The sequence below is a fragment of the Toxorhynchites rutilus genome, chromosome 3 (genome assembly GCF_029784135.1).
Source record: "Toxorhynchites rutilus septentrionalis strain SRP chromosome 3, ASM2978413v1, whole genome shotgun sequence".
NCBI lineage: Eukaryota > Metazoa > Arthropoda > Insecta > Diptera > Culicidae > Toxorhynchites > Toxorhynchites rutilus.
The window spans coordinates 248,415,750-248,440,497 of NC_073746.1; the positions used below are offsets into that span (position 1 = coordinate 248,415,750).

The 24,748-nt window shown below is 41.6% G+C and overlaps 1 protein-coding gene across 5 annotated transcripts in view; it reads left to right on the plus strand.

The window, feature by feature from the left end:
• Window positions 1–13,534: 13,534 nt before the first annotated feature.
• The window catches only part of LOC129780520 (uncharacterized), a 61,740-nt gene continuing 50,526 nt past the window's right edge, over window positions 13,535–24,748 (plus strand). For all 5 annotated transcript variants that reach the window (XM_055788858.1, XM_055788857.1, XM_055788854.1 and 2 more), the window contains exons 1-2: window positions 13,535–13,634; window positions 14,064–15,160. In XM_055788858.1, coding sequence (XP_055644833.1) covers window positions 14,172–15,160 — 989 coding nt within the window. In that variant the 5' untranslated portion in view covers window positions 13,535–13,634; window positions 14,064–14,171. The remainder of the gene's footprint in view (window positions 13,635–14,063; window positions 15,161–24,748) is intronic.

A 24,748-nucleotide genomic window follows, 5' to 3' on the forward strand; every position in this document is an offset into this window, starting at 1 on the left:
ATCCATATAACACTGCGACCAAATACATTTGGTATAACATATAACACTGCGACCAAATACATTCGGTTATGTGATTTTTCAATCAAGTGTGATTGGCAGGAAAGGTTCTGAAAAGTATTCTTCCACATCAGTAGGATATGTTTGTTTCCAATATTGGATGCGCGCGCAACGGAAAATGTTTCGCATCGCGAAAAACATAATTCTTGTGTGGCATTAAACTGCCAATCATATAATTACTCAACATGCATCATAATGATGTGGAAGTAACGACACACCATCCACTCACCCCTCAACCGTCGGTTTTCCGTTCGGTTCCCAATCAGTCCACTTCGTTGCTACACATCGTTCGTGTGGTGGGTGACAATAACCGAATGAAGTCATCATTTGCGAAGGCAGCGTTCTTGAGGTAAGTTGTGGCGGCAGTTGTCGCGCATTGGGTGACTCCAGATAAATGGCCAGTTCGCACACTGGCGACCGTGGCAGGTTTTCTTGCTTTTAAATTGGCAGGGAGTAAGCGAACCAGTAACTATGGCTATTGGGAATCACCCAATGTGTGGCTGTGAAAAGATTTTCGACAACCGAAATAGGTGGAAAGAATTTTTCGTTTCTTTGGGAGAAAAAAATGGCTGCCAAGCGAAGCGTTTCCATGGCATTTTGTGTGTGTGTGTGTCGTCAGTGCTCGGTTAGTGCAATGGTGATTTTTTAGTTGGGCATATTTGGATTAATTCAACAATTAAAAAAATTAGACAGTGAGCAATAAGAGTGATTCGGCTCGGGATGAGCATCAGTCATATTTATGACAAGCATTGAGGTGTTTTGAGTTTTTTAGACTCGACAATTGAAACAGAAAAAAATCGTTTCTTTGGAAGGTGAAAAAAAAATGGCTGCCAAGCAAAGCGTTAGTACTGTATTTTGTGTGTGTATTGCTCGTGCTCGGTTAGTTCTATGGTGATTTAGGATTACTTTTAAAAATGAAAAATCTGACAGTGAGCAGTCAAAGTGCTTTGGCTCGGAATGAGCATCGAGGCGTGTTGAGTGTAATTTCTCTCCTTGATTACTCGGGACGAGTATCGTTGAATCATTTCAATACATCGGGACGAGTATTGGTGAATTATTTCAATAGCTCGGGACGAGTATTGATGAATTATTTCGATGGCTCGGGACGAGTGTTGGTGAATAATTTATAAGCTCGGGACGATTGTTGGTGAATTATTTCAATAGCTCGGGACGAGTATTGATGATATATTTCATTAGCTCGGGATGAGCGCTAACAAAGTTGATTAATGGCTTGGGACGAGTCACATTAACTGTATGGTAGTTCAGAACGAGCACTAGTGTTGCTATACTGCCATAGATCGTGACAAGTAAAATATGAGTTCGAAGTTCAGGAGTTTTCAAGTTCGATATGTGGAAGTGGAAAATGATTATGTTGCGCGTGTTTTGTTGAAAATTGATTAGGAAATTTTCTGAAAAGGGTGGAAGTTATTGAGAAAAAATCTTTTCTTTATTGAATGTAAAAGTGAATTCTGCATTAACTCACGTGTGTGTTTATTCATTTTAAATTTTCAGACAAGTTCAACATCGGAGAATTCCTAACTGCACGATTCACAATGTCAAACCCAGGTAAATATGTTCTGGCTCCGGTATACGAGAGCGATAATTCGTATGGGTCAGCAGACGACCAAGTGTACAGTCCGGGAAAGTACGTCCGTGCCACTAATCCAAATGAAAGCAGTGTCGGTTGCATATATGATTCACAAGATGACCCTTACGCCGCTGTGGTTGATCCGGAAATGGAAAATCGGGAACTGCGAGAGAAAGTGTTGGAACTGGAGAAGTCTATTGCTGAGCTTGCTGATTCCAGTTAGTTGTTAGTTGTAATGTTGAAGAAACCAGCAATCCTACAACACCAACATCAGGATCAATTTCAACATCTGCTGTGACAACATCCGACAAAAATTCGCAGGGCATCAGATGGGACAATATCAAACCATTTCCAAAGGGTGTCCCTGCCAACAAAATGTGGGATGCTTGGACAAAATATTTCGAGAACTTCGAAATTGCTGCTTCCTTGTCGAATGTATGCGATCCGATCAAACGATCCCAGCTGCTTTATATATCCATTGGTGATGAACTTCAAGGAATTGTGCGTGCAGCTAAGTTGCGCCCTGTCTCCAACGATCCAAGTTGCTATGAAGTATTTATTAAGAACATCGACGTATATTTGAAGTCATTAACCGACACCTCAGCTGAACACGATATGTTTTCGTCCATTCCTTAAAGAGCTGAGGAATCGGGAATTGGCTAAAGCAGCGAGGACATATAACTACGATACAACTTTTGTTGTTCAGTCAGCAACTCGGGATGAAGCGCTGCAGCGTGAGTCTCCATCACTCGGAGAATCAGCATCAATCATGGCGGTGTCTCAAGGTTTCTCTCGCGATACTGGGCTGAAGCGTAAACACAGTAATGTGAACAATAGAAGCGTTGGATCCAGGTGGAATCAAATTGGAGGAGGAACGAGGATGGCTTTGCAGCGTCACCAGCGATGCTCAAGATGTAATCGGGCAGCCCACGGTAACCAACAGTGTCCGGCGATAGACAAGAATTGCAACAGCTGTGGACGTCGTGGCCATTTCTCTTCAACTTGCCGACAGAAACGAGTCAATACTGTGCAGGACAGAAGACTTGAATCTGGCTCTCCCGGTGAATTTAATTCATCACAGGTAAAAACTGATGAGTTTTGATTAAAATTTTGTTGTAAATAAAATCTTGTACAAATATCACACTTTTGGCCTTTTTAATTCAACGTGGCTCTCTCTCTCTTTTTTTTGGTCCTGCATTTCAGCAAATTAACACACTCTCCCTCGAAGACGTATTGGTCGACTGTACCGTTGGATCTTCTAAGGCCATAAAATTCCTTATTGATTCAGGGGCAGACACTAATGTTATTGGTGGGAATGATTGGCACAGTCTTAAAGAACAACTGCAAGCTAGAACTGTAATACTTGATCCTCTCAAGTTGTCAGGAAACAGAGGTTTGCGTGGGTTTGCCGCCGAACGACCAATGGTAGTTGAATGTGCTTTCCGAGCCAAAATTCAGGCAATTGGTTGCCAAACGCCGGCTATTATTGCAGACTTCCTGGTGGTAGAACAAGGTCGTTGTTCGTTGCTTGGTAGAAGTACTGCTAGTGACATGGGGTTGTTGAAGGTAGGAATTTCTTCTTTTCCCTTTGTTTCCTAAGACCTTAAACCACTGGTCATTTCATTTAGGTAGGAGCTGACGTATTTAGCTGTGGGCGTGTTGAACAGGATCAAGTGTTTCCAAAGATGCCAGGTGTGAAGATAAAGTTCTGCGTTGACAGCTCCGTACCACCTGAGAAAAACGCATATTATAATGTCCCGGCAGTATACCGCGAGGCTGCCAAGCTCCGATTGAAGCAGATGGAGGAACGTGGAATTATCGAGAGGGTTAATAGTGCACCGGAATGGATCAGCGGCATGTCGGCCGTACCAAAGGGAAAAGACGATTTTCGCCTGGTCATCAACATGCTTGCGCCTAACAAGGCAATCAAACGTCAGTATTTCCGACTACCCCTATTAGAAGAAATGAAGGTGAGGTTACATGGAGCAAAATACTTCTCTAAACTTGATCTATCGAACGCCTACTATCATCTCGAGTTAAATCAAGAGTCACGAGATTTGACAACGTTTTTGGCAGAAGATGGGATGTATCGGTTTACCAGACTTATGTTTGGGGTAAACTGTGCTCCCGAAATATTTCAACGAGAGATGTGTAGGATTCTAGAAGAGGTGAAAAACAAAATCGTGTACATCGACGACATACTTCTGTTTGCTGAAATATTACAAGAACTCCGAAAGACAGTAGCTCATGTATTACGCATTTTAAGAACGAATAACCTCACACTCAATACGTCCAAATGTGAGTTCGATAAAACGGGCATTAAGTTCCTTGGGCATGAGTTGGATGAAACTGGTTTCAACATCGAAGAATCTAAAATCAAAGACATAAGGAAATTTCGTCACCCGAGTACCACATCCGAACTCCGGAGCTTCCTTGGATTGGCTTCGTTTGTAAGTTCATATATAAAGAACTTTGCAGACATATCTTCACCATTGTGGGCTGTGGTATCTTCAAAATCCTGGAAATGGGGACAAGAACAAGAGCAAGCATTTGAGTTGGTCAAAGACCGCATCGTGCACTGTACAATTTCACTTGGATATTTCTCTGAGAATGAAAAAACAGTTGTATATACAGATGCCTCTCACAGCGCTTTGGGAGCAGTGCTGGTTCAGGAAGATGGTGAGAGAACACCCCGAATAATTAGTTTTGCATCTAAGGCTCTTACGACCACTGAGAAGAAATACGCCCAAAATCAGCGGGAAGCTTTAGGTACCGTTTGGGCAGTGGAACATTTTGCATACTTTTTGCTAAGTAGACATTTCACTTCGCGTACTGATGCTAGAGGGATAGCTTTTATTTTGAATCGATCTCGGGAGACCACTAAGAGATCCTTGACGAGAGCTGATGGCTGGGCTTTGAGGCTAAGCCCATACAGCTATGATGTAGAGTTTGTACATGGATGTGAGAATATTGCTGATCCTTCTTCACGTTTGTATGACGGGAATGATGAAGTTTTTGATGAGGAGACTAGCCCGTGGGAAATCGCGCATCTTCAGGCGAATGCTGTACAGTTCTTGACTGAAGCGGAAATTAGAGAGTCTACTGCACACGATATCACACTTCAACAAGTATTGGATTCGTTGGAATCAGGAGATTGGCCTAAAGAACTGCAGAAGTTCAAAGCGGTTTCGAATGATCTACACGGTAAAGAAGGAATGCTTATAAAAAGTGGTTGTGTGGTTGTTCCTAGTGAGCTAAGGGAAAAAACTTTGACTGTAGCACATTCAGGGCATCCATTAGTAGCAAAATTTAAAAGCATCCTGCGCAAGCGTGTTTGGTGGCCTGGAATGACCAGGGACGCTGAAATATGGGTGAAATCTTGTATTCATTGTGCCGTAAACGGGAGACCGGAGCGTAATACTCCGATGGAACGCACGTTTGCACCGAAAGCTGTTTGGGAGACCATCGCGATGGACTTCAGCGGGCCCTACGTGAAATTTGCGGGAATATCCATTTTAGTAATCATCGATTTGAGATCCCGGTACGCAATCGCCCAACCAGTTAAGTCCACCACTTTCGAGTATACCAAGAAGGTCTTGGATGATGTGTTCGGAAGAGAAGGGTTCCCTAAATCTATAAAAACGGACAACGGTCCTCCGTTTAATGGGGAAGAATATAAACAATATTGCTCAGATCATGGTATTCAAACTATTTTCTCGACACCGTTTTTCCCCCAGCAAAAATGGGCTGGCAGAAAGCTTCATGAAAGTGGTGAACAAAGCGATGTCTACAGCAGTTTTAAACGAAACCAGCTACGCGGAGGAGCTTCAAAATGCAGTTAATGCCTACAATGCCGGAGATCATTCAGTCATAAAAATTCCACCAGAAGAAGTGATGATGGGTCGAAAAATCAAACGTGGTTTGCAATTTCTTGAACATGGGAAATCGGATTACGATGATCGTTTGCTGGATGCAGAAGATCGGGAAGTAAAATTGAAGAGTAAAAGGCATGAGGATCTTCGGAGGGGTGCTAAGAGTAGCACAGTCAAACCTGGAGACACTGTTATTATAGAGCGTCACACAAAAGGGAAAGGTGATTCTAGATTTCATCCCAAACGATTTACAGTCGTCAGAGAGAAAAATGGTAGCTTGCTGCTTGCCGACGAAGAAGGTCATACTGTAAAACGACATCTATCACAGACAAAAAAGGTTCAGATTTGGAGAGACAATTCGCGAACAAACATCAAGAAACCAGGAAATGCTGAAACATCTGAGCGACCAGCAAGGGACACAAAAGCTCCGTCATATCTCTCTGACTATATACACTCGATGGAAAATCAGTCCCTTTAAGCATGGTTTTTTTGGCAGACTTATCTCACTTCTTAACTAGGCGAACCTAGCCAGAATTTTCACCTGCCCCCGGGCTTCTGAATGCCAAAGGGGGACTAGGCTCTGCGGAATGCACGTATCTGCATGCTCGTGCTGTTTCAGTCCTGACCGAGAAATTGTCGGACAATCGCGCAGGTGCTAAGGATGACCGACTTTTGGATGCCGGCCAATTCCTTCTCCATATTCAACACCTTTAGCGCTTCCAGAAGTGTCTTCGGGACAATTCCAGTTCCAGAGAGAACGACTGGAACAATTCTTGGGACCTCCCTTAGCCCCCACAGTTCCTTGAGCTCCACGGCCAATGGTCGGTACTTGCAGATTTTGCGACCGTGGGTCTCCTCCAGATTCTGGTTCAGTGGAATAGCGACATCGATGATGGTGACTTTGCGGTCGCTCTTGTCGTAAACCATTATATCTGGCCGGTTGTGGTGGATCGAGAGGTCGGTCAGAACAGTGCGATCCCAGTACAGCTTGAAACGGTCATTTTCCAGGACAGGTGCAGGCAGGTACCGGTAGTTTGGTACGTTGTCTTCCAGTAGAGCACATTGGAGCGCCAGTTGTCGATGAACAATACGGGCCACGTTGTTGTGGCGCTCGGTGTAGGCTGCGTTGGCCAAAACGGGACAGCCTCCCATAATGTGCTCTATGTTTTCACCTGGTTGATGACACATCCGGCAAATGTCATCAACGTCTTGATGCCAGACGTACCGCCTGCAGTTTCTCGTCGGCATTATCCTGTCCTGGATGGCTATCATGTCGGCTTCTACTACTGAAGAGAGTTCACCACGCGTTAGCCACAGATTAGATGCGGCCTTGTCGACGTGTGGCCGGTCCAGTTGATGGGGGTGGGCACCATGCACTGCCTTCTGCTTCCAAGCTGCAATCTTCTCCTCCACTGTCTGCAGATTGCAGTTGAGTTGGTACTCCGCTTGCGCCAAGTGCAGAGCGCTGTATCCTCTGTCGGCGGCGCAGACAGCCCGGTATAGCGCGTTTTGGTTGGCGCGTTCTGCGAAGTACTCGCGCAGTTGTCGTACCTGGGCAACACGCAGATATGTCGACTATTCCAAGTCCCCCTTCTTTGCGTGGCAGTGAAACTCTCTCCAGTGCCGATTGAGGATGGTGCATTCCGGCCTCTTTAAATGCTTTCCTCATCCTCCTCTCAAGGTCCTCTAGGTCAGTTTTGCTCCATTTGACTACACCAAAACTGAAGGTCAGCAGGGGAACCGCGAATGTGTTGATCGCGCGTACCTTGTTCCCCGCGTTGAGGAAAGTCCTCAGGACACAGTTCACTCGACTCAAGAACTTGTCTCGCAGCTCCGTCTTGATGTCGGAGTGGCGAATCCCGGTGAGCTGTCGGAATCCAAGATATTTATAGGATTCGCCACGAACCATGTCTCTTATGAACTCGCCGTCATAGACCTCGTAACCTCCGGATTCGGTAAGCTGCCCTTTCAGCAGATGGACACAGCGGCACTTGTCGAGGCCGAACTCCATGCAGATGTCCCTGCTTATGTCTTCGACAACCCGGATAGCTACACCTAGACGCTGACGTGAATCAGCGTAGACCTTGAGATCATCCATGTAGAAGGTATGGGTCACTTCTTCGTGGGCGCCGTCGCCATACCTTATTTTATAGCCATGACCGTTTCTATTGAGCGTCCTACTGAGGGGGTTCAGTGCCAGACAAAACCAAAGCGGGCTGAAAGAGTCGCCTTGGAATATCCCCCTCTTTATCTGCAGCGTTCTAGACTGCAACACATTTTCCCCATCACTGAGGTGCAGAGACGTACTCCACTGCCTCATCGCATGCTGCAGGAACCTAACGACGACGGGATCAATTTTGTAGAGCTCCAATACCCGGACGAGAAACGAGTGAGGTATGGAGTCATAAGCCTTCCTGTAATCGATGTAGGCCATACTTAGGTTCCGCTGGTTATATACCGCCTGGCCGACTATGGCTGCGTCGATGATGGCCTGGTCTTTGCAGCCATGCGTATTTTTCCTGCATCCTTTCTGCTCTTCTGCGATGATGTGATGCTGTTCGCAGTGAGCAGAAACTTTGGCGGTAATTATGCTGCTCAGTATTTTGTACAGACTCGATAGGCACGTTATCGGTCTGTACTTTGATGGGTTCAATGTGTTGCTGTCTTTCGGGAGGAGGAAGGTGACGCCACGGGTGGCGAATTCAGGAAGGTTGTGTGGGTCACGTAGCACCTTGTTGAAGCACTCAGCTATCTTTGGATGTGCGACGGTCAGCTTCTTGTGCCAAAAGTTCTGGACACCATCGGGGCCCGGTGCTGCCCAGTTCCTCAGGTACCGCGAGGCTTCGCGGACATCGTTCTCTCCGACGATGATAGCTGGCATCTCTCCAATTTCACCACAACTCTCCTTCTCCCGTCTTAACCACATTTGCCCTTCGCGATGTTGTACTGGGGTTTCCCAAATACCAGCCCAGAAGTTCGTCACATCGCTAATATCTGGCAAACCTTCGCGGTAGTCGGGCTTCTCGTCGCTAATGTGGTCGTAGAACGCTTTTTCGTTATCTCTGAACATCCGATTTTGTTCCTGGCGCTTTGCAGAGTCAGAGTAACGTTTCAGCCGTTTAGTTAGGACGCTCAATTTTTTATATTTTATTTTATTTTCGTGATTTTTTTTTATTTTAATGGTAATAAAGTCAAATGTTCAAACTTCATTTTTTTCCCTCTTTTTTTCTGTGAGAAGAAGGAAGATGTGTGGCATTAAACTGCCAATCATATAATAACTCAACATGCATCATAATGATGTGAGAGTAACGACACACCATCCACTCACCCCTCAACCGTCGGTTTTCCGTTCGGTTCCCAACCAGTTCACTTCGTTGCTACACATCGTTCGTGTGGTGGGTGACAATAACCGAATGAAGTCATCATTTGCGAAGGCAGCGTTCTTGAGGTATGTTGTGGCGGCAGTTGTCGCGCATTGGGTGACTCCAGATAAATGGCCAGTTCGCACAATTCTCAATCGATTATTGCTCAGTCGCTGAAGGTTTCAAACTCAGAGAGCTCATTCCCCTCTAGTTTGCCTTTCAAATTACCATCGTAAACCACACCTTCTTTCTATTCAATCACGGACAAAAAGCATACTTAAGCGATATTCTGGTGGTGAAACGCATTCATTTTTCGTGAGGACATCGACAAGACAACATCGCTACTGAACGAGTTGAACGAGCTGGACGGCGAGGGATCAAGGGATTCATTACCTGGCCTGACCTAACCTGAAACGCATTCAGTTTGTTTGGAACTGTGAAGGAGCGCAGAAAAGCCGATCCATCAGAAAGAGAAGAGAAGACGACCGAGAGAATACCAGGTTGTCATACACACACACACACACACACACACGAGAAGAATCCGGAAAGAAGTGATCGTTGCTGCAAAATAATCTGCCAGTTCCCCTTGGCATTGAAAATAACATGCAAGCGAAAGAGTTTATTTTAATGTTTTTTTATGTTTTTCTGCGACCAAATACATTTGGTTCTGTTATTTTTCAATCAAGTGCAATTAGCAGGAAAGCTTCTGAAGATTATTCTTCCCCATCAGTAGGATATTTTCATATCCAATCTTGGATGCATAAAACCTTGTACCTCCAACGTAACGCTCTCGTTTTCGAAGTCCCCCAAATATTCATTTATTCTTTCATCCAGAATGGATTCAGATTCAACTTCAAACAAATGATCACTAAATCAACGATAATCCTACGTCACCATTGCGGTTATACCATAGATATAACCCACTTCCTGTTTTTCGTTCCGTTTTTTCGGATAGTACCTTCAGTTCAAAGAAATTCAGCACAAAGTATGTATTTTTAGGTGCTCCAGTGGCCGAGTGGTTAGCGCCCCACACTATCATGCCGGGGGTTCGGATTCGATTCCCGTTCTGGCCGGGGGATTTTTCGTCAAAGAAAATTCTTCCAGCTTGCATTGTGGTCACGCGTATTCTAGAGCTTGCCACTCCAGAGTACATTTAAGGCGTGTTATTCGGCATAGAAATCTCCAACAAGTATTACTAATAAAAAGGCGGGTGGGTAATGTCGGGGACATAACCGGAGTGACGTAGGACTATACAAAGGGAACAGCTTTTGTTATATTTTAAATACATTGTTTTATTTTCTTCTCCTACGTGAATACCTACCTATTTACCTGAAAAATGGATTAGTTTACTGTTTACTCTTTATGAACATGTTGATGGTTCTGAAAAGAACCTTTGGTGTTGTGTTTTTGTTATCACTCGATATCCCCATCTTGTTCGGTTAAACCTTCCTTTTTAGCTATTGCGTTTGCCACTCGCCACAGCTTTCACAGTTGGACAATTTCTTCCCATCCAGCTTGTGACATGTTGTTCAGTAAATTACATTTAATGCGACGTGCCGGAGAAACACTCAGTGTCGCATTGGAGGCGATTTTAACCTGTAATTGAACATTTCCGATGACAGTGGTACAGTGTCGACTTTCAATGTGGGGTCATAATTTGGACCCCGAACTCTATGTTTACAAAAATGTCGCATTACAGATCCATCCAATTAGCTAAATGTCGAGCTAAATATAAATTACTGTACTTTCAATCTAGAAGCAATTTAAGAATTGGTGAAAATTGAATAATCGGGAAGGTCCCCCCAACCATCAATAAGCTCAGAACAACTGCCAAATTCACATACTCATCATATCCTGGCAAACAAATTATGAAAAAATCAATTTGTGTTTTATTATTATTTTGGATATTATTTTAGAATGCATTGAACTGTATTTCGTAAACTCTTTTTTGAAAGGTTTAATGGCCCTGATAAGCGCCGTGTTTTATGGAATGGTTCCAATTTAGAAAACTTAGTACTCGTGGTTTTGAAAAAAACCATTTCGAACGCCCTCGATGCCGCCTTGTTCTGGTTTTTCCACCAAAGCAGATTGTATAAAGAACAAACTTTTTTCTTCCGCTACCTGCTGTCGTTTTGCGATTGCGTTTGGCACTCGCCACTCGCTGCAACTGCCTGTTGTTGTCTTGATGTCCACCAAACCGAATGTGGTCTGTTGTGGGTTTTCTTATCGTCGCGAGCAGCTTTTCCACTTCGGCGGCCGAAACTATATAACGCCGGCTAGGTGGACTGATGTACTGGTACTAACGCGCTCGGCCTAGCTACCCTTGCGGGGACCTCCAGACTAACACGGTTCGAGCGGGATTTTGCCTTTCCCTTCACTTTTCCTCCTTTGCCATATCCAACCATGGCTGCTTGTGTTGGTTTGTTGATGTGATGTGATGCGAAACGATGTGGTGTACGGTTTGGATGAGAATGATCGTTACGGCAGCGGAGCGGGGATTTTTAAGCTGACTGGCTGGCTCGAGAATTACGCATGTGTGAGACTGCGACCAATGTTTCATTCATATTTTTTCTTTTTCCTTTCCAATCGTGCTTCATTGTATTTCGCTGCTGCTCTGGTTGACCGTTTTGGTCGGTACGATTTGAGGAGCACAAAATGGACCAATCAAAAATGGGCACATAGTGCATTTGGACAATGCTTGATATTTCACAATTATTCAATTATTTATCTCAAGAAAAATGAAATGTTATTCGTTATGATAAATGCGTAGAAATATTTCCTATCAATTGATGCAAAAACCTTTGCGATCTATTGAGAAATGCCCGAGTTATAAGCGTTCCAAATCTTGCATTTTTTCCTACTTGTTCAGTGCCTAGATTTCCATTTCACCCCCTATATCTTCCGGTTAGACGTAGTCCTACGTCAAAATGACGCAAGTAATGCTACGTTGAGAAGGCAAAAGTTCCACTGGAACGTTAGAGCCATCCAAGAAGAAGATGTATTTTTAAACACGATCAGCGTGTGTTTCGCTATAAAATTGTGTAATGAAACATTCAACTGAAAACCTAAGATGAAAACTGCCAATAAAGAAGTAGATTTCGGATCAGTCATCTGACAAATTCTGACTATTCTATGGACATTTGAAAAATCGCCTGGCATCCCTGGTAAACCCGTGCTGTAGTATCTAGTTTCTCGTTAGCAGCTCACACTGTGTGAACGGACAAGGCGAGTTAACCAATTGTCAAGCGAGTCCACCGGGTCAGTAGCTGCTCATTGACAAGTCAGCTACTAGCAACGTATAAATGGGCCTTTAATAAGTTCGCTCTCAAACAGTTCACTCGCAAACCGTTCTTTCGGAATCAGTTCGTGGAGTGAACTACAGTTCTTTGAAAAAGAACGACCGTTCGTTCACTCTTCTCAGCGAACTAGTTCTTTCGTACCGTTCGTGAACGGTTTGCCTATCTCTATAATAAACACGATGGTACTGAAGACTAGTGAAGAAGTCGCCAAAAAGTCCGGCAAGGTGCAGAAGAATATCTTGAAAACCGATAAAAAGATAAAGAAGGAGAAGGTCCGCAGGAAGGAATCGTACGCTATCTACATCTATAAGGTATTGAAGCAAGTTCGTCCCGACATCGGAATCTCGTAGAAGTCGATCAGCATCATGAACAGCTTCGCCAATGACATCTTTGAGCGTATCGCAGCGGAAACCTCAAGTCTGGCCTATTACAAAAACGTTCAATATTCATGCTTGATATTTCACAATTATTCAATTGTTTACCTCAAGAAAAATAAAATTTTGTTCATTGTGATAGATGCGTAGAAATATTTCCTATCAATTGATGTAAACACTTTTGCTAGCTGTTAAGAAATGCTCGAGTTATAAACATTCAAAAACTTTCTTTTTTTCCTACTTGTTTAGTGCCTAGGTTTTCATTTTACCCCTTATATCTTCCGTGTAGACTTAGTGCTACGTCAAAAAAGTTAGATAAATTGTCGGAGTTGTATCAAAATGATCGGAATCAGATGGAAGACTACGTACGCATGCACATCTAAGCATCGAAGTTTTGAACCCAAAGAAATCCGGAAAAATACGCATCAGCACAGTACCGAGAACTGGAAGCGGCAGCGGTCATTGTCATTGGACAATATGTCGACAATTATTTCGACAGTGTTTCATCTTGGGTAACGGGGCTTTTCGATCCCCATGGTTCACCTTGTCCATTCACAATTTATGGGAAGATTCTCATTCGACGGCTTGAAGTCGAACGGATTGCCGAATGCAAACATATCGAGATTTTTTCAGTTTTATAACCGATCGGGTTTCAGGATAAGAGTAAATATATCATAATTTTAAAAATTAAATATAATTCAAAAATAATAAAGTTCTTATAAAAGAAAAAAAAGAAAAAAATCTTTTTACTCACCATGTGAAGTATTTGATAAAACCACCCTGACTATTGTCTTGATCATCAAATGAATGAAAATTTTGCGCGAGGCAATCGATATAAGACGGGAACGCAACTCAAATCACTGTCTGAAATTATCGAAAGTTGAATACAGCAGTACCTTCACCTTACCTGATGATATCTTGTTTTATTTTGTGTTTTTAATTGCTATCCCTTCCATCTATCACCGTAACTGTCAAACGATTGGAATCGGTGAAAACATTAAAAGACATTTTAAAACTGTGGATCATTTAGTTGCATTTCGTTGGCAAATTATTGCAATAAAAAGCATTTGATGACATTAATAGTAAGTAGACTCAATTTACCCAATTATAATTAGGTACAATGAATATCTCTATGTGGATTTTCACAATCAAAGTTTTTTTTCTCCTTGGATTTTACGCTGACGTAGCAGTGTGTTTAGCGATAATTTCACCTATCAAATTACGAGAGTTAATGTTTTCACAATTAAGTGAAGGCAATTTTGCAAAATGTGCAAATTAGAAGTCTATAACTTATCGTCTTGAAATAATACTCTCATACAAGAAACTGAATTTAATAATGAAATTCGTATTAAAGTTACTTTTCAATATTACATCGGTAGTATTCTCGAAATAGTAAAGTTGTGTAAATGACAAATGTGTTAGCTTTGAGCAAAATCATAAAACTTCAATATTACATGTATAATTCACTATTAGCTAATTAATTGCAATATACCGTTTCAAACCAATTTCAGAGAAAAGATCATCAGTTTCTGGTAACTTGATTGAGTAAGTGTGTGGCGGTGTTCGTTTTCATGGGGCGATGGATTTGTCGTTTTCTGGCGAATCAGCACTAGAAAAACATGCCGCACAATAAAAGCCAGCTCGTCAGTCTGATCAAAGGGCGTGGACAGGCCGGTTTTAGCGAGTATGAGGTACTGAAAATTTTCTGTGACGTGTGCGAATCGCTCGCTCAGTTGCACTGCGGCCAATCGCCGGTTATTTATCGAGATCTGAAGGTGGAGAATGTCATTCAAAATGACATGGGACGGTTTATCCTGGCAGAAACCGAGACAGCAACAACGCGTTTCTGGAACCCGGTAGCGCATGGTAAGAAAACAGTCGAAGAAGAAATCCAAAAAAATACCACTGCGTCATACCGTGCTCCCGAGATGATCGATCTTAATTCTGGTCACAGCATTACAACCAAGGTGGACATTTGGGCATTAGGATGTCTGCTGTATAGGCTTTGTTTCGGGACAGCACCATTTGGCGATAGCTCAAAAGCTATTTTATACTGTCAGTATAACATTCCAGAAGTATCGAAATACTCGCTAGAACTTTATCAATTAATACGATTGTTGCTAGAACCAGATCCCGAGAAACGACCCAGCATCTATCAAGTGTGCGAGTTTGCATTTAAGATTGCCGACAAAGATAACCCACTGCGGATAATCCGTGAACGACAGAGGGCACAACCCGCCGCAAATCCGTGCATGTCGGAACAAACAGAAAAAAAGACTATGCCCGTCGTGGTTGGAACTGCAGCAATTAGCAGCACCAGTGTTACACCACGGTCCAGACCAAAACCTCAGCAACCCAATCCGCCTGGTTTTAACTTAGTTCCTTTGGCGTTGAACTCTGCGTCCCCAAAAAATACAGTTTCACCAGTTCCAGGAGCGGAAGCTACTACTGCTGGACAAATTCCCGAGAAAAGCATGTTTATTGCAAAATTTAGCGACAAATTTCCACAGGAGAAATCATCCACAAAAAGTCCCACTTCAAGCGGGAAGGAGCCGCTGATATCTGGTAATGAACATCATCATCGGAGTGTTGCTGATAGTGGATTCAGGTAAGATAATTGAATGAGTTCTATTTGTTTATACTTGATGTTTAAGTTTTTATGCTACAAAAATCATTCTATGATTCATTTGCGTTGAAACACAGTGTTACAAACTCGAGTGCTACAAACATTCTATTTGGATAAAGTCATAGTGTCACATGACAGTAAAAAGGTATGCTAACTGTTATCAGAAAAATGGTTACTATCTCCCGAGAAATGGTTATAGATTAGCGAATGTATGAAAATTCACTTAAACTCATATTCACTCTTATTTTCATTTTCCTTATGACCTCAGACCTGAACATGAACGCCCTAATGATAAATCAATGATAAATAAATCTCTTTGAACCACACTTATTGTTTAAGGACGGTAGAAAGAGATCTTTACAAACTCGAACTAGTAAAACTGGAGGCAGCACTTCGATGAACACCTAAATGGCATATAGGCGGAGAACCAAGATAACGATGGAAGCAATTACGTTGGTGCAGTGAATAATGAAGATGTGTCACCTTCCAACGATAGGCGAAGTTAAGAATACCATCTAACAGCTAAAGAACAACAAATCAATTGGGAAATATGGTATCGGAGCGAAACTTATCAAGATGCGCCCGGAAAAGTTGGTTAATTGTCTGCATCGACTGGTTATCAGATATTAGGAAACAGAACCGCTACCGGAGGAGTGGAAAGATGGGGTTATTTGTTCAATCTTCAAGAAAGGCGACAAACTAGAATGTGAAAAGTTTCGTACAATCGCGGTTCTATCGTCTATCACTTCTTACAAACAATGGAGATTATCAGGCCGGTTTCATCGAAGGTTGGTCTACAAAATCTTTACCTTGCTTTAGATCCTCCAAAAATGCCGTAGCTACAGACAGCGGCGTAGTGAGGGTAGACACGATGGAAATGGCGCCCCAAAAAGTACCACTTTTTTAATTTTTCACTAGCTTTGAGATTGTGATATTTTGTGTAAATATGAGAAAAAACTACTCACTTATACCAATGTTCACTTTGAGCAATCGAATCGTGTTTAGAAGGTTAGAAAAATCACTACCAGCTTCGCTTATTCTCTAGCCAAATCTTTGCCTTGCGTGCTATAGCTGAAGCAAAATGGTTCAAAATTGCATCAAAATCAAAGTCTTAGCGATTCTTCCTCGTTCGAGTGAATTGCCAAGCCATTAAGTCGGCGTGGCTTATTTTAGAACGCAGATAATTTCAATCAATTTGAGATTGCTGAAACTGCGTTCGCACGATGCACGATGGAACTGGAATCGTCAGTAAAATTCGTAGCGCTGTCTCGATGTTAGGATAAAATGCATCGAGAGAATATCTAAGAATAATGCTGAAGATCCCTAAGGGCATCAAAGAGTTCAGGTCAGGGGATTGGTCTTTCTCTGATACAAGTTCCTCTGTTTCAATATCTGATCCAATTGATCCATGTTCATAGTCAGTCTCTCGTTATAGATGAAAAATCTGATGCTATATCCGCTATGGTAGGGATGGCCAAGCTTCTCGCCACTCCTTCCTACCAATACAATGTGTTCTAAGATCATCGTTAACCCTCCTGTACTCGCGTGCAAATTTATAACACGTATACTCGCGCACGGTGTCACAGACCGAAAATTGAACTTCTCTATAATGTTGCCATTGTGTATTTTTCAGGCTTTAGTGGCATTTATTTGAAGAAGAGGGTATGATTGAATGAAAAAACTCAAATAAAATATGTTTTCTTCGTCTTTATTATGTTTTAATAGTCATCTAATTCAGCCTCCTCAAAACAGTGTTATTTTTGATACTCCAACGCAAATATAGAAATTCGAATTTTTCACTGTTATTAATTAAAAGTAAGCAACTGAATATAATTCATGGAAGTATAAAGAGCTATAAAATAACATAAAAACGTATTAATCGATTGTGGTTTCATTGGAGTAAAAACCAGAACGTAGCATAACTGCATGCCCGAAACAAACATATTTTTTACATTTCATGCAGTTGTTGCGTATTTTTCGGGTCTTTTATCAAAGAGAAGAATGTATAACGACCTTCTAGATAATGATAATGATAAAGATAATAAAGGTGTTAGAGGCGAATGAACTGAAAAGTTTAAACCCTCTTAAAGCCAAAAAGAAGAAGAAGAAGATAATAAAGGTTCTGGAAAATAAAGTTTGCATATTTCTAATATTCTTTGTCTCTGTATTATTGGTAAACTAAGAATTAATACCTTTTTTTAGATGGGGCATAACAAAATAATATAAAAGGATTTCTAGTAACTTCCTTTTCTTTTTCTTGTTTTATTGTCGATATTGTTCATTATAAAAAAAAATATCCCCGAAACTATGATTGTTAAAATAAGCCACCAATTAGTTTATAGTTTACTGTTTACAATTCTTCCACAAGTGAAATTCTTTCACAAGTGTGTATATGTATGACCATTATATTTAGCGAATTCCTATACGAAAGTCAAACATTTATATTTTGCTTTTGAACGTATGAATCTAACGACGAATATATCGACGAAAAGTTAATATATGGATCCTTTCAATCCAGTTACAAAAGGGACTGAAATCAAATAAGAATAGTCCGGCAATGATCTTATGCATTATATTCTATAAATATACCACGCCCCTAACATTAATTTATAAATTTCATTCAACAATATTCTAGAATATGAAAAAGGCACTTGTCCAAAAAAGTTACTCCTATACTCGCGTCGGTGTGTCAGACCGAAAGTGTTAAACAAGTGGCACACGTCCCTTTTGTACCAACACATGCAATACGCTAAACAATGACGAACGATGAATAACGATGAGAGAATCGCAAAGTCGTAGTGTTGATATTTTCTGAGAAATGAACGATTTATTGATTTCTCGGTCTGACAGACCAATGCGCGAGTATAGGAGTGTTAATAAGTAGTAGTTTGATTGTAAAATGTTGTTTTAGGTAGCGAGAATAATGATTTCTTCTCAAAAACTAGTAAGTTATAATAACAATAGGCTCTTTTATTTTTTATGTTTTTATTTTTATTGCGAACAATTTTATTTTAAACGCATTTTATCCTGAATGTTTGTTTTGTATCTGATAAAGCGCTGGAAACATTAGGTTGTATATTTTCGACATGTTTTTCATATTTTTGTTCAAATGCACTGAAATTTATTTGCAAGCAGGCTGCCAAATAGTAATCTGTCAAAGGAAAGGGGTGTTTCGATTGTATTCATAGTAGAAAATATTGTTTTCGGGGTTATGCGCACAGTATTTGCGAATGGATACAATGGTAGCTCATAAAATTTGGAATATTATCATCAATTTTGCAATGATTCATAAATCCACTATGTCTTCCAACCGTGCTCCATAAGTCGTAATCGATACCAATTTTTGTATTGGAAATCATGCTTTAGTGATGAAGGACTTGAACGAGTTGGGTATGGCGTTTGTTCCTTCATTGATAAAAAATTGTTAAAAATACATCTTTATTAGACATATCCTGCAAACGCATCCTTTTGGATACACATAACTATGTGGTATCAGTTGATTCGTCGAGTTGTAAGAATGCAACCGGAAATCATCAATACTTTCTATCAGCACCTCATCCAAATTTTAACTTTTAGCTCCTGTTCTATGTATAACTGTGTTCCTTGACAGCGACTTATTAATCAAAGTAATTATTTAAAATTATTTATTAAAATTATCAAACAATAGTTCTCCTGATGCAATAAAACTCCTTTCACCGTCTTCAAATAGCTTCTTATGCTTCAATAAAATCTTATTTACTTCAGATGATGCAAATGTGGCTGCTTTCGACTTGGAATTCAATCTCGATAAAACTATAAAACTTAAGAAAACAAACTTTGCAAAACATTCATGTTTTTTACTCAATTGAAAGATGAAATATAATACGGGGAAAAAATGCAATTGAAAATTCTTGGATTTTGGCGCCCCAAAAGGCCAGCGCACCCGGAAAATGCCGGGTTTGCCGCTCGCACACTAGGCTACAGGCTACAGAGTCCCAACGCACCATCTATTTATCAACTTCAGTGCCGCATATGATTCAGTAACATCAAAATAGCTATGGACGAACACGGCTTCTACGGGAAGCTGACAAGACTTATAAAGCCTACGATGGATAGAATACAGTGCTGTGTGCGAAAATCGAGTGGATTATCTGATTCATTCGAGCATAGGGCTTCGCTAGGTAGATTGTCTCTCTTGCATGCTATTCAACATTGCTCTAGAGGATGTTGTGAGACGAGCAGCGTTCAAGTTGCGTGGCACGATTTTCAACAAATCCAGTTAATTCATCTGCGTCGCAGATGATGTAGATATTGTCGACAGAACATTTGAGGCGATAGCTGAACATTACATCAGACTTGAGCACAAAGCAGAGAGAGTTGGACTGAGAATCAATGCGTCTGAAAACCAAATACGGATCCGAGCACGACGAGTCATGCCTAGTATGGTTTTCACAAACACTTGAGGTCAAACAGACTTAGTAACTTAGTGCGGAATGTTCCCTGTACAAAACGCTTATAAGACCGGTTGTCCTTTACTAGCATGACGCGCGAACAATACTCGAAGATGAATTGCGAGCACTCGGAGTCTTGTGTTAACGTGTGTTAAGAACCCTCTTTGGTGGTATGCAAAAGGATGGCGTATGGAAGAGAATGATCAACCACGAGCTCACGCAACTCACCGGTGAGCATAGTGTCCAGAAAGTGATCAAAGTTAGAAGATACGCTGAACAGCACATATTGCAAGAATGTCGAAAAGGCATCCTGCAAAAATAGAAGACGAGGAGCGCAGCGAGCAAGGCGGTTCGACTAAATGGAATAGGACTTGGTGAGCATGGTGTGTCATGTTGTAAAAGCGTTAAGTCAAAATAAATGAAATAGGTTAAAATCAAAAGTTGCCACCCGGATAAATACTTGATACAGACTAACTATATCTGTAAATAGTACGTGAAGATTGAAATTGATTGAATCAAGAAGATCCGAACAGTCGATATTAGAGAGATTTAATTCAGGTATGAATGTCGCCTTAACGACGTCTCTTTGTAAAATCAGTAAATCGGATTCAATCAAACAACAACGATCTTCATAATTTGGATGATTTGAAGGTCTGTTCCAAGCCAAATTACGTGGTGCAAAGCGAACAAAATTTCGTTGAATTGCCCCGATGCATATTTTGATAGAAGGGCGACCATACCACACAAGCAAATTCAAGGATTAAGTGTACCAGTGCACAATAGGCTTCAGACAGTGTATGTCCTTAAAGTGTTTTTACGAGAGCGTTACATTGGAGAAATTAGACGTTTTGCGTTAACTCTTAGCGAACGAATACCGTCATACTCGCGACATTGAATCATTCTTAAAAAATTGAATGCCGCCATACATGCGGCTTTCCGTTATATTTCAGGAATTCTGTTAGGTTATGCCTTTTTCATGCATGCAACGTGATCTGGAGCATTCCTTTCCGAGCACCTTTTCTCGCTCTGCAAATAAAGCACTTAATTTCTTAAAAATTCGTCGATCAACTGGTCATCGTTCTAGATATATGCGCTCGTTCGTTAAAGGTTAATACTTCTTTGCCGGCATAACGAAATGGTATGATAATCACTTCATTCGAAAGAATGGAGTTATATGCTTGTTACTTATTGATCCAAAACATTGTTCCAATAGCTTGAAAAAAGCTTTGAAAACATGCTATTGACATCACACAAATCTGTATATAGGCTAGTGCCCGCTTGGAAACCCATTTACTTGTGATTGCTTTGTGACTGGAGTGACTGGTCTCGCTCATTCTTTTATATTTCATGCTCTTCTTTCCCAATTCCATTTCTTTTCTACCGGTGGACTAAACTGAAATCGAAGCGCCCGAGGAAATCCCCAGCAGAATATATATGCAAGCTGTGAGTACTTTGTTTTCTCGCTTGCATGTTTAGTACAAGGAATATATGTTTCCAAACACGGAGTAAAACCAAGGTGTCTCGGTCTTATACAGAACTACCAACAAGTTCAACAAGAGTAACAAATAAAACTTTCAGCGTTCTTCCAAAATATTCATTCATTCATTCATTCATTGAGAATCGAGGGACGAATGATCTTCGGGTTAAAGTCCCTTTAAAACAAGAACAGACATCATTGAGAATTGATCCAGATGCAACTTCAAACAAATGATTACCATTCCAGCAGTAGTCCTACGTCCTCCTTGCGGTTATATCACAGATATTATCCACTTTTTGTTTTTTACTTACGTTTTTGGCTCGATCCAGATAACATGTCCATAGTGATAAGTACTGTAAACGATTGATTAAATTACAGAAAAGTAATTTCCTTAAATTACGAGGGCGGTCCGATAAGTACTTAGCCCGGTTGTGTCAGTATCGCAACAGAAATTACTATCATGTAGTACATTCTCGTAAACTGCTACTTTCAAAATTTCAGCCGAACCGGACCGGTTTTGTTTTGATCGTGTGTGGAAGCGGGCGTGTCCGCGGATTTTAGAAAAATGGAAAAAGAGCAATATCGGCCGGTGATTCGATTCTTGTTTTTGGAAGGGAAATCGCCCAGCGAAATCAAAGAGCGCTTGGATGCTATATACGGTGACTCTTCTCCTTCAATGGCGTCCGCCAAAAATTGTTTTAACGAGTTTCAACGTGTTCGCACGTCGGTTTTTGATGAGCCACGCCCAGGTGCTCCAAAAACGGCTACCACGGAGGATAACGTGACAAAAATCCACGATCTCGTATTGGCGTGGGTCATATTCTGCATGAAATTTTGGGCATTAGAAAGCTGTCGGTGCGATGGGTGCCGCGTTCGCTCACTCCGGACAACAAGCGCAACCGTGAGACCACTTCAGAGCAGTGTTTGGCGCTGTTCAAGCGCAATCCGAAGGAGTTTCTGCGTCGTTTCGTGACCGTCGACGAAACATGGATCCACTGGTACACACCAGAGACCAAGGAACAGTCGAAACAGTGGACTTCACCCGGCGAACGTGCTCCGAAGAAGGCGAAGACTGTCTTATCGGCCCGAAAGGTGATGGCCACCGTTTTCTGGGATTCACAAGGTGTGATCTACATCGACGGTTACAGGGCTCTACTATACCGAATTATTGGGCCGATTCGACGCCGAATTGCAGAAAAAAACGGCCACATTTGGCGAAGAATAAAGTGATCTTCCATTATGACAACGCACCAGCTTGTACTGTTTCTTTGGCATTTATTTCGTAATGATGATGTTCGAGCTTCTTGGTGGTTATAATAATTCTGCCGGCCAACGTGCCGCGCTTACTTTTATTGTATCCACTATTTTCTATGTACAAGAATCCTGGTTATACTTAATCTAGGCGTGGTCAGACGCAATCTCGTAGCCAGAGAAAGGTAGCTTCTGGGAGCTGCAAAAAGTAAATAGGAAAAAGGAAGTGAAAACACATGTTGTCGAAACGCAATATGTGTTTAACATTTGTTACCGCTAGCCAAACAAACGGCAAAGCGGAAAGAAAAACAAACGACTCCACACAGTGCGCTTCGGGTAATGCAAACATAAATAATAAAAAGAACCTTACCCCAGTAAGGGGCTTTGGTATCGTATGACAATTTATGGTCGCATTGCACCGGCACCCTCGTGGGAATTTTATTGCCTTAGGGGCCTTGACTATTAGCGAGATGTGTGGCATCTCAAGTAATCATATTACAGGCTCATACACGGCCAAATTGGTCGAATAGCACTAGGAACTGCTACTCCGTCCACCGTATTCTCCAGATTTGGCCACGTGCGACTTTTTTGACGTAGGACTACGTCTAACCGGAAGATATAGGAGGTGAAATGGAAATCTAGGCACTGAACAAGTAGGAAAAAATGCAAGATTTGGAACGCTTATAACTCGAGCATTTCTCAATAGATCGCAAAGGTTTTTGCATCAATTGGTTGGGAATAAATCTACGCATCTATCATAACGAATAACATTTCATTTTTCTTGAGATAAATAATTGAATAATTGTGAAATATCAAGCATTGTCAAAATGCACTATGTGCCCATTTTTGATTGGTCCATTTTGTGCTCCTCAAATCGAACCGACCAAAACGGGCAACCAGAGCAGCAGCGAAATAGAATGAACCACGATTGGAAAGGAAAAAGAAAAAAATGAACGAAACATTGGTCGCAATCTCACACATGCGTAATTCTCGAGCCAGCCAGTCAGCTTAAAAATCCCCGCTCCGCTGCCGTAACGATCATTCTCATTCAAACCGTACACCACATCGGTTCGCATCACAACACATCAACAAACCAACCCAAGCAGCCATGTCTGGACATGGTAAAGGAGGAAAAGTGAAGGGAAAGGCAAAATCCGGCTCGAACCGTGTTGATCTGGAGTTCCCCGCAAGGGTAGCTAGGCCGAGCGCGTTAGTACCAGTGCACCAGTCCACCTAGCCGGCATTATATAGTTTCGGCCGCCGAAGTGATCGGGTTAGCTGGTAAAGCTGCTCGCGACGATAAGAAAACCCGCATTCGGAACAGAACACATTCGGTTCGGTGGACATCAAGACAACAGGCAGTTGCAGCGAGTGGCGAGTGGCAAACGCAATCGCAAAACGGCATCAGGTAGCAGAAGAAAAAAGTTTGTTCTTTATACACACTGCTTTGGTGGCAAATCCATAACAAGACGGCATCGAGGGCGTTCGAAATGGTTTTTTTCAAAACCACGAGTACTAAGTTTTCTAAATTGGAACCATTCCATAAAACAAGGCGCTTTTCAGGGCCATTAAACCTTCCAAAAAATAGTCTAGGAAATACAGTTCAATGCTTCCTAAAACAATATCCAAAATAATAATAGAACACAAATTGATTTTTTCATAATTTGTTTGCCAGGATATGATGAGTATGTGAATTTGGCAGTTGTTCTGAGCTTATTGATTTTCACCAATTCTTAAATTGCTTCTAGATTGAAAGTACAGTAATTTACACTTATCTCGACATTTAGCTAATTGGTCGGACCAGTAATGCGACATATTTAGTTGGACATTTTTGTAAACATAGAGTTCGGGGTCCAAATTATGACCCCACATTGAAGGTCGACACTGTACCACTGTCATCGCAAATGTTCAATTACAGGTTAAAATTACCTCCAATCCGATACTGAGTGGTGGTAATGCGACGTGCCATTGAATGTAATTTACTGTAAAATATGTCACAAGCTGGATGGGAAGAAATTTTCCAACTGTGAAAGCTGTGGCGAGTGGCAAATGCAATCGCTAAACAGCAAGGTTTAGCCGAACAAGATGGGGATATCGAGTGATAACAAAACAATAAACTCTTTAGATTGAAGATAATTTTGTGATCCTGAAAAGGACCCTTTTTAGCCTGCATGTGAATCCAACGAGCGAACAAATCGTAATGAATGTATTTTTTGCCATCGCTCCCTTTTAACGCTCATTCGTTCGTCTCGTTGGACTCGCCCCTCTGGCTGAGTCTGCCGATTTGTCTCTATCCTGTGAGTGTGTACCGCTAGAGTATAAAACACGCGGACCCCAAAAAAATATCTTATTTTCTTTCAAACCGTAAACCCGTGTGGTTGTACGGCATCGTGGACGTAACAAAGGGGGACA